At 46.1% G+C, this 14,775-nt stretch overlaps 1 protein-coding gene across 10 annotated transcripts in view; it reads right to left on the reverse strand.

Moving 5' to 3' along the window:
• The window catches only part of LOC112228840 (signal-induced proliferation-associated 1-like protein 1), a 44,652-nt gene that overhangs the window by 20,511 nt on the left and 9,366 nt on the right, over positions 1-14,775 (reverse strand). For 6 of the 10 annotated variants that reach the window (XM_042309319.1, XM_042309314.1, XM_042309320.1 and 3 more), the window contains exons 2-5: positions 3,209-4,629; positions 2,968-3,092; positions 2,615-2,803; positions 1,253-1,427 (exon numbers count right to left, since the gene is read on the reverse strand). In XM_042309319.1, coding sequence (XP_042165253.1) covers positions 1,253-1,427; positions 2,615-2,803; positions 2,968-3,092; positions 3,209-4,349 — 1,630 coding nt within the window. In that variant the 5' untranslated portion in view covers positions 4,350-4,629. Of the gene's footprint in view, positions 1-1,252; positions 1,428-2,614; positions 2,804-2,967; positions 3,093-3,208; positions 4,651-6,094; positions 6,352-14,775 lie in introns of those variants that run through there. The other 4 variants (XM_042309317.1, XM_042309316.1, XM_042309315.1 and 1 more) reach the window with 4 other exon arrangements.

The following is a 14,775-nucleotide window of genomic DNA, read 5'->3' on the forward strand; positions in this document are numbered from 1 at the left end:
TGAATCAGAAAAATAGTCCGTATCTGGTGTGTCCACCATTTGCATGACACATCTCCTTTGCATAGAGTTGATCAGGTTGTTGATTGTGGCCTGTGGAATGTTGTCCCACTCCTCTTCAATGGCTGAGCGAAGTTGCTGGATATCGGTGGGAACTGGAACACACTGTCGTACACGTCGATCCAGAGCATTCCAAACATGCACAATGGGTGACATGTCTGGTGAGTATTCAGGTCATGGAAGAACTGGGACTTTTTCAGCTTCCAGGAATTGTGTACAGATCCTTGCGACATGGAGCCGTGCGGATGAATGGCATGACAATGAGCCTGTGCATTCAAATTACTATAGATGAAATGCAATTGTGCTTGTTGTCATTATCTTATGCCTGCCCATACCATAACCCCACCGCCACCATGGGGCACTCAACAAACAGTTCGTCCACACAACGCCATACTCGCTACCCTGTCTGCCATCTGCTCGGAACAGTTTGAACCAGGATTCATCTGTAAATAGCACACTTCTCCAGCGTGCCAGTGGCCATCGAAGCATTTGCTCACTGAAGTCGGTTAAGAAGCCAAACTGCAGGCAGGTCAAGACCCTGGGGAGGACGACAAGCACGCAGATGAGCTTCCCTGAGACAGTTTCTGGTAGTTTATGCAGAAATTCTTTGCTTGTACAAACCCACAGTTTCATCGGCTGTCCAGGTGGCTGGTCTCAGACCATCCCGCAGGTGAAAAAGCCAGATGTGGAGGTCCTGGGCTGGCGTGGTTACATGTGGTCTGCGGTTGTGAGGCCGGTTGGACATACTGCCAAATTCTCTAAAACAACGTTGAAGGCGGCTTATGGTAGAGAAATTAACATTACATTCTCTGGCAACAACCCTGGTGGACATTCCTACAGTCAGCATGCCAAATGCACACTCCCTCAAAAACTTGAGACATCTGTGGCATTGTGTTGTTTGACAAAAATGTACATTTTAGAGTTGCCTTATATTGTCCCAAGCACAAGGTGCACCTGGGTAATGATCATGCTGTTTAATCAGCTTCTTGATATGCCACACCGTCAGGTAGATGGATTATCTTGGCAAAGGAGAAATGCTCACTAACAGGGATGTAAACAAATTTGTATACAACATTTGAGAGAAAAGCTTTTTGTGAGCATGAACAATTTGGGGGTTATTTTATTTCAGCTCATGAAACATGGGACCAACACCAACACAGATAACATGTAGATGGTATGTATGTGCAGGGCTCACTCTTGGTGTCCAGCTGAGCGCGGTACTTCTCCCAGCCTTTAAGCTTCACTCTCTCCCCCAGCAGGTCCAGGAACTCCTCGAAAGCCGGCCCAGAGCTCTCGTTGTTGTACATGTCCTCCTCAGAGCTTTGGCCTGCACGGCAGTACATCACCCCCACCTTCCTCTGGAAGTTCAGCTAGAGAGAGAGAGAGAGAGAGAGAGAGAGAGAGAGAGAGAGAGAGAGAGAGAGAGAGAGAGAGAGAGAGAGAGATTTTCATCAACTATTGTGTTTTTGCTAATAACCATGGCAGCCCAAAACTTTTAGAATAGATGTACTGTATCTCTTTGAATGCCTGTTCAAGTGATAGTATCAGAATGGACAGATCAGACACATTTCTCTGTAGACTGCTCCATAGGAGGTTTACATGAACCATCTAAAAGAGTACCCTGATGGATCTGACATTTGGCCCTGTCCGGGGTGTCCTCAGATGGGGCCACAGTGTCTCCTGACCCCTCCTGTCTCAGCCTCCAGTATTTATGCTGCAGTAGTTTGTGTCGGGGGGCTAGGGTCAGTTTGTTATATCTGGAGTACTTCTCCTGTCCTATTCGGTGTCCTGTGTGAATCTAAGTGTGCGTTCTCTAATTCTCTCCTTCTCTCTCTCTCTCTCGGAGGACCTGAGCCCTAGGACCATGCCCCAGGACTACCTGACATGATGACTCCTTGCTGTCCCCAGTCCACCTGGCCGTGCTGCTGCTCCAGTTTCAACTGTTCTGCCTTATTATTATTCGACCATGCATTTATGAACATTTGAACATCTTGGCCATGTTCTGTTATAATCTCCACCCGGCACAGCCAGAAGATGACTGGCCATCCCACATATGTTCTCTCTAATTCTCTCTTTCTTTCTCTCTCTCAGAGGACCTGAGCCCTAGGACCATGCCCCAGGAATACCTGACATTATGACTCCTTGCTGTCCCCAGTCCACCTGACTGTGCTGCTGCTCCAGTTTCAACTGTTCTGCCTTATTATTATTCGACCATGCTGGTCATTTATGAACATTTGAACATCTTGACCATGTTCTGTTATAATCTCCACCCGGCACAGCCAGAAGAGGACTGGCCACCCCACATAGCCTGGTTCCTCTCTAGGTTTCTTCCTAGGTTTTGGCCTTTCTAGGGAGTTTTTCCTAGCCACCGTGCTTCTACACCTGCATTGCTTGCTGTTTGGGGTTTTAGGCTGGGTTTCTGTACAGCACTTTGAGATATCAGCTGATGTACGAAGGGCTATATAAATCAATTTGATTTGAATTTGATTTGATTTGACATCTTATTGGCCATGAGCAGGACACTGAGTGGGGTCAACCCAGGGTGGGTCCTACTCACCCCCTGTTCGTCCAGCTTGAGCAGGGTATCTCGGACCTTGGGCGAGGTGGAGGCCAGACGCAAGCAGTGGAGGTTGAGCTCAGGGATGATGAACTCCAGGAGCCTCTTGGGAGACAGGCCGCGCGGGGTGGTGTGGCGGGCCGCTGACGGCACGGACTCCTCCAGGATGGAGCCTCGCAGAGTCTTCAGCTGGGAGGCAGGGACAGTCCCAAGGGGTGTGAGTAGATGGACAAATGTGTGCAACAATAGTAAGTATGGGTATGTGTGAATGGCGGTATGTTTTCAGAAAAGGATCTAGACGTCTGTCAATACTCTATACTCATATTGACCTTGAGTGTGTATTGTAGACTGACCTCAGTGGTTCTGAAGATGATTCTGTAGTTATACTGAGCTCCACTGGACCCCTCCTTCTCCTCTCTACGGAAGCTGATGGCCACTGGACCCAGGCGGTCATCTATACCAAAGAAGTTCTGATGATCTGAGGAGTGGAAAGAAATATCCCTGTAACACCGTTGTTGACGAACACAAACAGTCTCAATCATTTAATGAGGTAAAGCAAACATGATCTTTCACACACAACGACGCAGCACTCACCTTTCATGTAGAAGTATTTGCGGTAGTAGTGGGCTCCCAGGTCTGCGTGTTCTATGAAGTAGTTGCTCTTGCCCTGCTGTTGGACGTGGCTCTCTCTGGGTTCCTCCAGTACTGACACTGCATCGTTGGGGTTCCTCAGGCTCAGCCACAGGCACCCTCTTCCCTGTGTATTCCCCAGGCCCGCCCGCTCCTCACCCCCCATCTCGTTACGGAAGTGGGGGCAGCTGAGCAGCAGCTCGTTGTCGTTCCCATCTCCCTCATCCAGCAGACACTGGTCAGGGTCCTCCACAGCCCCCCCACCACTACCCCCACCCTGCGAGGGGGAGGAGGGTGTGGCCTGGGGGAGGGGGCGCATCGTTGAGGCAGCCGACGCCCCTGAGGTGATGTTCTTTTTGCGGCCGATGCTGTCCCGATTGCTGGCTGCTTCCAAGAGGTCAAACAGAATGCTCTGAACATCATAGTGGGCAAAGTTCCTGACCCAGGCTCCGCCTCCCAGGTTGTCATAAGGACCTGGTTGGGGGATCTGTGGGGGTGAAGGCTTGGTCTTCTTGCTCAGCCCCTCAGGCTTGGGGGGCTTGGCTGGTTTTGGAGTTTCTCCTGTGGGGGCGGAAAGAGCCCTGAAGAAACCGTCTGGTTCTGGGGGTGTTGCATGCAGACCCAGCAGCAGGAAGGGGTCTTTGAAGCGGAGGGCGTTGGGGCTCAGAGCTCCCTGGTCGTCTGCACGGAGCTCCTGTGTTCCTGACAGACCTGTCTGTCTCTCCAGTGAGGAGAGGCTGCCATACTCCCTGTGCAGCACCACCCCTGAGTCCCCCTGAGCCCCGGCACCTGCCTTCTCCCCCACCGCCCGTGTGGCCTTCCCTCCCACCTTACCAGAGGAGTCCAGGTCACCCAGAGTCACGTCACTGTTGCTTCTCTGCATGATGTGTCCTCGGCCCACGGACCTCAGGTTCAGACCCACACGGTTCGGGTTAGTAAGGCTCTCCCCATCTGCCCCCTCCCCGTCCCTCCTCGGGGGCCACTCCCCTGCCAGCACCCGCGCCCGTACCCCACCGTCCCGCTTAGAGTCAAAGTTGACCGTTGCCAGAGGGGGTCGCGGCCTTTGCCGGCAGAACTTGCGGAGGAAGAGGTCATCAGACTGCATGGCGCCTCAGACTCTGACTCCAATCCTCCAACTGTCTCTCCTCACTTTCCCAAACCGGATGAGTAAAGGTACTACACGTGTTCCTCATCCACATTCAATAACAAAATGCAGAGGACTATTAGATGACAGTTATGTCCACACAGTCAGATACATTTATATGTTTTAAGTCTGGAAAGCGTACACCCATTCCAAGTTATTTTAGGGCCTTCTCCAGCTCTGCAGATGACTACGATTCTGGTGTGCCCCAGTTTTGGTTTGGTCCAGTTTTGGTTTGGTCCTGCTGGTAAAAATGTACAGAGGAGAGGAGAGTTAACCATGAGAAGAGCCCAGCTCTTTATACCCTGTCATCCATTCTCTTTGGTCTCTTCCACTGGTCACCTGTGCACAGAGACAAAGCTACGGTCATTGACCACAGACACCCGTCTCCCACCCATACTGCTATTATCCTTCCTGACGCCTCAGATGTCATTCAGTCACTGAGGTTTTGTTCAATGGTTGCAAATCAAACTATACACCAGTGTTTTTTCATGCCACTCTGTCAAAACATTATCCTGAAATTCGAATGCATTTCTTTTCAACAATGACGCATAGAAATCGAAATGGGCAAACAAGCAGCTCTGACGTGTGTTGTTTTGTTCTGTATTGTTTAACGTCTCAATACTTGCATTATGATTTTTTTCCTTTGCAAAAATAGCTGCCAAGTAGTCGTATGTGGCCCACCACATCCCCTCTATGGACAGGCACAATAGAACACTGCAGGAAGGGGGAGGTGGCCTTCCTGTCCTCAAACAAGTTAAGAATAAAATGGTAATAAACATAACAATGCTGGCCAGCCTGCCAACAGAATAAGACTCCCTCTATCTATCTCATACAGTGTCTATTTTGAATACAGTAGCCTGCTGTGTGTCTAAGACAATATTCCCCTCTGAGGCATTACAATTCATCCTCTCCTATCATATACAATCCCCAGAGAAAGCAGAAACATTCAACGCCACCGGACTTCTAAATCCACACAACTCCACACATTATCTGACATCCCAAATGTAACACGGGCCTTGATTGTTCATTTGAATTTATGGTCACATTTGCTCATAAATTGTCATATCCCACCATCTCTCTCTCTCTCTCTCTCTCTCTTGATCAATGCAAGTCAATGGTACCTATATTAGCATTTTAAATATCATGTCCAAATCATCTATAAGCAACTCCTTTGAGTTACACAATCAATGTTGAGATACTTTAGGATGATTTGGATCAGAAGGGCACAAATAAAACGAGAGTCTGTACATCAAAACCTCAATATAGTGAGGATATTAATAGTGAGATGTCCAATGTAATTTTGTTCGGATATTTGATTTATTTAATTAAAATATGAAACATAGACTTTAGCTTGTAAGAGTCAATTAAATAGAAATGCCCAAATGAAACGTATACATTGGATTTTAACATACTAATCTTCAGGGGCCATTTAGACCCATTGAGGGAGGCTTTTTTACTGAATAACATAACAAAACAATTGTTTGCCTAAGGATAGCCAGTATGTAAATATCTACATTTTTTTCTGTCTCGAAATTAACCAAGGTACTCTACAGTAAATGATAGAGTAAGACTTCCGTCAATAAGTGACAGGCCAGTCTATTGCTTAAATGAGGGCCACTATTCATAAGTGGATTTTCATTATCTAGACTTATTCTAAACATCCTAAGTCTTTCTCATTACAGACAATTTGTTTCAGGTCAACTCACAGGCGAAAATAGGTTGTTTTCAAATGAATTTCCTCGGTTCCTGGCATCCCCATTCTTTGTTCCCTTCTCTCTGGTCAAATTGACGTCAATCATACGATATCGGAAACCAGTTTCTCTTTAATCCAAATATTAGATTCTTCTACATTCTAAAGGCTGCTTCCTGTCTCGCTATTTCTCATGCATCTCCTGTCTCGAGATGATTTGCAGCCTCGAGAGCAGGTGCAGCGACGCAGCTCACACTCATGTTTCCCGGTGCGCGTTAGCACAGAATGCTGCAGAGATGTTGAGGTGACTGGTGAGAGAGGGAGTCATCTCCCTCTCTCTCTCGCTCTCTCTCTCTCTGCCTCTGCACAACTGAATGTAAATAGTTACTCCAGATATTGACTGAATATTGGAGATTTGCAATTCACCTTCTGTCCCCATAAAGGAACAATCACATTGGGCCTGGTTGCATAGATACAATATTTTAGACCATGATGACATGTAAACATGATAACATGTTTGGACATCCTTTCTGACATTTCTCTAGCTGTGTACTGGATGCCCTTAACCACAGCAACTCACTCTGATATATTTTCCTGGATAATATCAATTTCTTCAGTTCTTTGAAAGGTTTTTTTTTTTTACTGAAGCAAATCAGGTTAAGAGACTTGTTCGATGACAGAGCAGCAGCTTCCATCTCCCTGCTGGTACCAAGCCCAGCCATTTACTTTCCATCCAAGGTCTCTGAATCTCCCAGCAGAGTGCCCTGACTTGTGGGAGTCAAGATGAAACAATGTGTACTCTGAAGGTGATAGCTGGGTTTGCAAAATAGTTTAGGGTAGAATTCTTTGAAACATGCGCATTACTTGTATTTTTTTCTGAAATGAGAAAAAGGACTACAGCATTTGTGTGTTCTTTGAGCACACACTGAGATTATATATGGAGTGGCTGTACATCCACTGTATGGCCATGCGTTCCCCCTGGGGCCACTCGATAGTTCCCTGGTGCTTTTAGTGACCCAATGGCAGATTGTAAGCACACAATCAACAATACCAAAAGCTGCATGCATCCACAACAAGTGGCCATTCATTTAATTCATCTATTATAACAACACAATAACACATGCTAAATATTTGATCAATCCAGTCTCTGTTTTCAGTCTCATGCATTATAAATTGATTGCCAGTTTAGAGTAAAGCTGGATATCCAGTGGTTTAGTTCATCGAAACCATATAAAGGCCTGCAGAGGAACCTGCCCTGCAGTCAAATCATTCTACTCCCAAGTTCTGTGGGTTGACAAAGAGCAGGACATACGATATACTAAAGTAAGGAGTCAGACTGATAAAGGGAAGCTTTAACTAGTCCAGTACTGTATGTGATGTTCTCTAACTGCCCCAGTGAGACTTCTGGTTCAACTACGCAATAGGGGTCTACGGTGACCACAGCTTCCTCCTCATGTCACTTCTGTGCATAGCTGCAGAGGTTCACTTCTCCATCCTCCACAGACTACTATCCAACATGTCTGGTGGTTTCTGTGTCTAACAGGGTAACGAGTGACTCTGTTGACTGTATCAAAGTTATAGGGAGAATGTTTCTTCCCCCACCCTAAAGGCCATGTGAACTAACCTAGTTCTTCGGTCACATCTGTCACTTCCTCTGAACCAAATTCAATATATTTTTTTGTTAGATCTGCATTTGGGCTTTCGTTCAAACAAAAGGTAGAGCACAGGTTGTAAGCTTTGCAACTTTATAGAAAATTGGTTAATGTTTTTCATTTGAAACACCTAGGAAGGAAAGCTTAAAGGGGCATTTAAAAAAATTAAAAAAACTTCATATTCATAATTTCCAGCACCAACCCAACAACCCTTATCTTCCTCTATATCTTTTATTACAAAACCTAGAAATGTGCACATTTCACAAATGTTGATGTTGGGGTGGTGTTGGAGATTATACATTTGAAGTTGGATAATTGTGAAATGTCCCTTTAAGAGATCAATACGCATACTTCACTATATTGTACGCATAAAGTTCATATTACAGTACATCACAATAACCTACAAATTACAGTATTTTTCCTCTTCTATCAAAAGATTAAGCAAAGAGGGATTACCCAAAACATGCAGCCAAGGGATTAAAAGGCTCTCCAGGACTTTCTGAAGATTGGGAGCGTTCATCATGACAGTTCAGCGGGCCCATTTCACAGTCCACACATCCTCACATGAAACCAGAGAGCAGAGCAGTCTCAGTGCCTCAGAAGTCCAACCAGGCATGCACTGCCTCACTACATCATTAAGCTAGGACAACTGGTGTTTGATGCGGTGTCTAACCATGCTGACAGAACACTGCTAGCAGTGAGTGGCTGCTAATGATCTCAGATCTCAGCCTCTATCCCGAGTATCTTGGCTCTCTGCGTGACCTGTGTTGCACCAGTCTTTATAACAGGACTGTGCTGTCAGCCCCTTGGTACTTTAACAGACTTCATTTACAGGTACTACAGTATGTCTGTGTCAGACGTGGGTTTCAATACTATTTCAGGTATTTCAATTACTTTCAGAGACATTTGGAAGTAAGAATTCAGATGCTTTTCAAGTAGTTACTTGAAATACTTAAATATACTGACTCAAATACACCCTCGTTCATGGTATTTGAAATCATTTATTTGAACACAGGTCTGGTCTGTGTTGGGCTCATGTTTTCTAGTGTTTTTCACAAGCGCTGCTCTGACCTCAGTGCTTCGGAGGCATGAGTCTTCAGCGCAGTGGGGTCGCCATCCTGTTTGGTGTACATGCTAGACCCAGGACAAGGCTCCAGGGTGTGTGCTCTCCGGATGTTACTGTGAAAGGGGAGCCATAGGGCTGCCATGGTGACCATACGCCCACTTTAGGGAAGCCGTGTTTCCAGGAACACTTTTCTTTTTGCACCATCTCTGACCCCTCCTCCCTTTCGAGACTGCGTCCTGTGATGTCACCTGCATCCTGACCTCACTAGCCCTCAGAGGAAGGGTGTCATCATCATATCTCCCCCTCCCATCATGGCTAACTGGACTGTTGTATCAGAGAGAGGAGACCAGGCTGACTTCAGCCTACCAACCATAAGTCTCTGTTCAACTCCTGACCTACATCTCACATGAAGATTACATCTAATGCGGTTTTATTAAGCTGCTTCTCATCAGCAAATCGTTTTGAGGGGGAAAAACAGCAACAACAAAAGCATTTATGAATAAATGATATATTGTATTTGGTGTAGCCTACAGTAGGGTACATGCTTCAGGCCCAGCTCTGGGGGGAAAAAAGCTCACCATAGGCAGCCATTCAATGTGATCAATGACCAGGATTGGTATCCGCCCCATGGCCATATCAGACCTATCAGGTGACAAACTGGTTCTTTATGGAAGGTTTCAGTGGGCGTCTAGGTTAACAAATCCTTGATGGGCTCATAGTTACTATGTCTGTATAAGATAGAAACGGGTCCCTGTGTTATTAAACCAGCTATATGCCAGTACTGACGATGCAATCTGCCGTTGAAAATATCTGACTCCCCTGACCTGTTTCTGTTTCTGGCTCATGGTTCTCCACGCACATGTGGGATTAAAATGATCTCTTGAAATTGGGAGCAGGACAGATTACTATCATAACTCAAACCAAAGGCCATCAAGAGTATGTATTTCTGTACTTCTGGAATGATTTCAAAAACCCTCATTAGAACTGCAGAGAAGTGCGATACGATAACAAGGATTCCAAGCATACGTGTCACTAGACCTCAGAGCAACATCGTGTGTTATACAATTTTCCTCATTGCATACTAGTATTCTATGCTGAATCACAGTACTGCCACCAGCTCTGCAACCTCTGTTCTCCAAAACACAGTACTGACTGCTACGCAATCTCTGTCCTCCAAAACACAGTACTGACTGCTACGCAATCTCTGTCCTCCAAAACACAGTACTGAATGCTACGCAACCTCTGTCCTCCAAAACACAGTACTGACTGCTACGCAATCTCTGTCCTCCAAATCACAGTACTGACTGCTACGCAATCTCTGTCCTCCAAATCACAGTACTGCCACCAGCTCTGCAACCTCTGTCCTCCAAAACACAGTACTGACTGCTACGCAACCTCTGTCCTCCAAAACACAGTACTGACTGCTACGCAATCTCTGTCCTCCAAATCACAGTACTGCCACCAGCTCTGCAACCTCTGTCCTCCAAAACACAGTACTGACTGCTACGCAATCTCTGTCCTCCAAAACACAGTACTGACTGCTAAACCTCTGTCCTCCAAAACACAGTACTGACTGCTACGCAACCTCTGTCCTCCAAAACACAGTACTGACTGCTACGCAATCTCTGTCCTCCAAATCACAGTACTGCCACCAGCTCTGCAACCTCTGTCCTCCAAAACACAGTACTGACTGCTACGCAATCTCTGTCCTCCAAATCACAGTACTGCCACCAGCTCTGCAACCTCTGTCCTCCAAAACACAGTACTGACTGCTGACGCAATCTCTGTCCTCCAAAACACAGTACTGACTGCTACGCAACCTCTGTCCTCCAAAACACAGTACTGACTGCTACGCAACCTCTGTCCTCCAAAACACAGTACTGACTGCTACGCAATCTCTGTCCTCCAAATCACAGTACTGCCACCAGCTCTGCAACCTCTGTCCTCCAAAACACAGTACTGACTGCTACGCAATCTCTGTCCTCCAAATCACAGTACTGACTGCTATGCAATCTCTGTCCTCCAAATCACAGTACTGCCACCAGCTCTGCAACCTCTGTCCTCCAAAACACAGTACTGACTGCTACGCAACCTCTGTCCTCCAAAACACAGTACTGACTGCTACGCAATCTCTGTCCTCCAAATCACAGTACTGCCACCAGCTCTGAAACCTCTGTCCTCCAAAACACAGTACTGACTGCTACGCAATCTCTGTCCTCCAAAACACAGTACTGACTGCTACGCAACCTCTGTCCTCCAAAACACAGTACTGACTGCTACGCAACCTCTGTCCTCCAAAACACAGTACTGACTGCTACGCAATCTCTGTCCTCCAAATCACAGTACTGCCACCAGCTCTGCAACCTCTGTCCTCCAAAACACAGTACTGACTGCTACGCAATCTCTGTCCTCCAAATCACAGTACTGCCACCAGCTCTGCAACCTCTGTCCTCCAAAACACAGTACTGACTGCCTCTCTGTCCTCCAAAACACAGTACTGACTGCTACCAACCTCTGTCCTCCAAAACACAGTACTGACTGCTACGCAACTTCTGTCCTCCAAAACACAGTACTGACTGCTACGCAATCTCTGTCCTCCAAATCACAGTACTGCCACCAGCTCTGCAACCTCTGTCCTCCAAAACACAGTACTGCCACCAGCTACGCAACCTCTGACCTCCAAATCACAGTACTGCCACCAGCTACGCAACCTCTGACCTCCAAATCACAGTACTGCCACCAGCAACGCAACCTCTGTCCTCCAAATCACAGTGATTGGTGCTTACGATACGTTAGGGCCTAAATCGACTATTAGGGATGATTGATTTAGGAAAATTGAGCTAATTAACCGTGTGTTCTCACTGTGCCCAGCAGCCAATCCCAGGGCCTGTTATTGATCCCAGCTCTGCCTGTTACATTTGGATTCACACTGCATAACTACCATGTCATTGGAAACACAAAACGGGCTTCAAAGACTAAAAACAGCCAGTGGGTGTGTTATTGCACACAAAATTGGTTTCAGGAAATAAAGTAATCCCAATGCTGCTACTCCCTCACACTTCCTCCAATCACCCTTCATCCTTCCCCTTTGCTTCTGCCCGCTGAGTAGGGTCTGGGCCAGGTCCAGAGACTGCTAAGTGATTGGTTCTGGCACACTCCTTTTGTCCCACATTTTATCTCGGTTTTGATTTATTACTTAGAGTTAGCAGATGTCTGTCTGAGTTGTTGGTCTCCAAAGACACATAGTTCGTCTACTCAATAGATTGACTTTAGAGTAGAGGTTAGCTGTCAAGGTGGCAGAGGGGAAGGAGGGAAGTGGAAAGGTTCTTAGGACCACCCTGTACAGGATCACATGATCGCGTCTCAGAGGTCAGATGTTGATCTGAGGAGTGGAAATTGACAGATGATACCATGATGGTAATGAGGACAACAGGTAGTCTCCCTGACTGCTTCTGGCACGTCTCCAGGCTGAGTCAGAGCAGTCAGTGGGAGTGCAAATACACGACCCTCCCTGCCTTCCACACATGCTTCTTATCACTTCCCAACCTTTTACTGTTCTGCCTTATTATTATTGGACCATGCTGGTCATTTATGAACATTTGAACATCTTGGCCATGTTCTGTTATAATCTCCACCCGGCACAGCCAGAAGAGGACTGGCCACCCCACATAGCCTGGTTCCTCTCTAGGTTTCTTCCTAGGTTTTGGCCTTTCTAGGGAGCTTTTCCTAGCCACTGTGCTTCTACACCTGCATTGCTTGCTGTTTGGGGTTTTAGGCTGGGTTTCTGTACAGCATTTTGAGATATCAGCTGATGTACGAAGGGCTATATAAATAAATTTGATTTGATTTGATTTACCATCCTACCCTCGTGAGTTTAAAGTATATGTGACACTGGACACACAAAGGAAGTAAAGATTTTCTAAAAAGATTGTCACCTCTCATTTCCAATGTCATTTTGCTAAGCCTTTAATGTCACCTTGCAGAGTGTGTTTGGCTGCTGTCTGCCTGTGTCCTCCAGTGGGGGACCTTGTGACAGAGTGTACTGGGCATCTGTTTCTGCTGTTGGTCTGTGGAGGTCAAGCCCACCTTTAGGCTGTGCTGATGTTAGCATCTGCTGAAGACAACTAAAAACATATTCATTTTTGAAAGGAGGCTGTCCTCCCGCAAATACGTCCTTCAGAAATGGAACATATGTCTGTCGTGCTATCAATTATTAATGAGGGGGAAAAGATGGGGCTAGAGTTAGACACTGTTGAATAATTCATGAGGCAGCCCCCCCAAGCCCACTCTCTGACCATGGGACTTGGGCCTGGGCCGTCCAAAACATCACCTATACCCTCAGCTTTGTTGTCACAAAGAACTATACACAGAAGTGTGTACTGCCATATCGTGTGTGTATGTGTGTGTGACTTCTAAAAATATGTGTGTGAGAAAGCTCCAATTTAGTCATCTCACAGTTGAAGTCATCTGAAGTTTTGGATTCGATACTGTAAAACAGTCTCAGTTTTAAGTCCCTTCCTCTTTGGAATCTCTGATACCAAAGAAGTGTGTGTGTGTGTGTGTGTGTTTTATCAATGTGTGTGTGTGTGTGTGTGTGTGTGTGTGTGTGTGTGTGTGTGTGTGTGTGTGTGTGTGTGTGTGTGTGTGTGTGTGTGTGTGTGTGTGTGTGTGTGTGTGTGTGTGTGTGTGTGTGTGCGTGTGTGTGTGTGTGTGGAAACAAAAGTATTATTCTGATCATTGATAAAACATATTGCATCTGTATTTTACCATGCGTATTGAATCACATATATGTACTATATGTCATGAACTAAGCATGTTTAAATCTGATGTTACCTCCTATTTCAGTGAAAGAAAGGCAGAAAGAGGAAGTTGGTTCAGAAATGGCTCTTTCCATAACATTGTCTGTGCATCTAACCCTGACTTCCTCTTTGACTGAAACTACCAACAAAAAGAATTATGATCAGGGGCGTAGGAGCGACTCTGACAAGGGGACACATTTAGCTAAACATAAGTTTACACCTCACACACATGGTTATGGGCTTAAAAAAAGAGGCACACTCCAGGATATAAATAAAGAATGAAATAAAAAGGTTTTAAATGCTAATTTCTAGTCACTTTTGAGAAAAGGATACAGACAAATCGTAGCCCTTTCCTGCAGTAAAATGACCTCATAGCCTCATCATTTCAGTTTTGTTGTATGTCACGTTTAATATTAGGATGCAAACACAAAATGTAATACATTTCAACTCCATAACTGACATGGTACAGGTGTCTTCTTTTTTCTTAAGCCCTTGACCATGTGTGTGAGGTATATACTTTTGTTTCAAAGTAGATTTCAAAGTTACTTTACCCGGTGCATTGAGTAATGATGGCGGTGCTGCACAGTGCTGTTTCTATCACTCACATGCACTGCCACGCTGCTTGTAACGACCGAGAGTGAGAATGAAGCAGTCAGTGGGGGCGGGGCAAGTGACTCACGTTCCAGCAGTGGAGGCCATTTAAAAATAAAAATCCCTCAATGAATGTGGTGACTCTCTCGCGTGTTTTACCTGCTTCTAACATTGGGGGGTGGGGTAGACATGCCCCATGCCCCCCCCGGCTCCTACGCCCTTGGGGATGATACATCTTTGTCCCTCTCACTCCATGCCATCTTACATTAGTATGTCCATCAATCAACACTGTGATAAAGCATTTGAACATTTTCACTATAGTATTGGTCATTCGCATGCTCAAAGGACTTTATTGTGTGGGTATATGGGAGTGCATGGCATGCATGCGTGCAAGAGTTGGTCGGAGTGAATGTGTCTGTGTCGTTCTTTGTGTGCCTTTGCTGACTCTATGAAAGAGTGCAAAAGCCACAGTGGCAGGGAGAACAGCTGTCCCTCTGCAACTGCACTGTGTGATTCTGCCCGTGACTTTCTATCTCTGTGCGTGTGTGTGGGGGTGTGCACTTGTGTGTGCAGGCGTGTGTGGGGGGGT

The sequence above is a fragment of the Oncorhynchus tshawytscha genome, linkage group LG30, assembly GCF_018296145.1.
Source record: "Oncorhynchus tshawytscha isolate Ot180627B linkage group LG30, Otsh_v2.0, whole genome shotgun sequence".
Taxonomy (NCBI): Eukaryota; Metazoa; Chordata; class Actinopteri; order Salmoniformes; family Salmonidae; genus Oncorhynchus; species Oncorhynchus tshawytscha.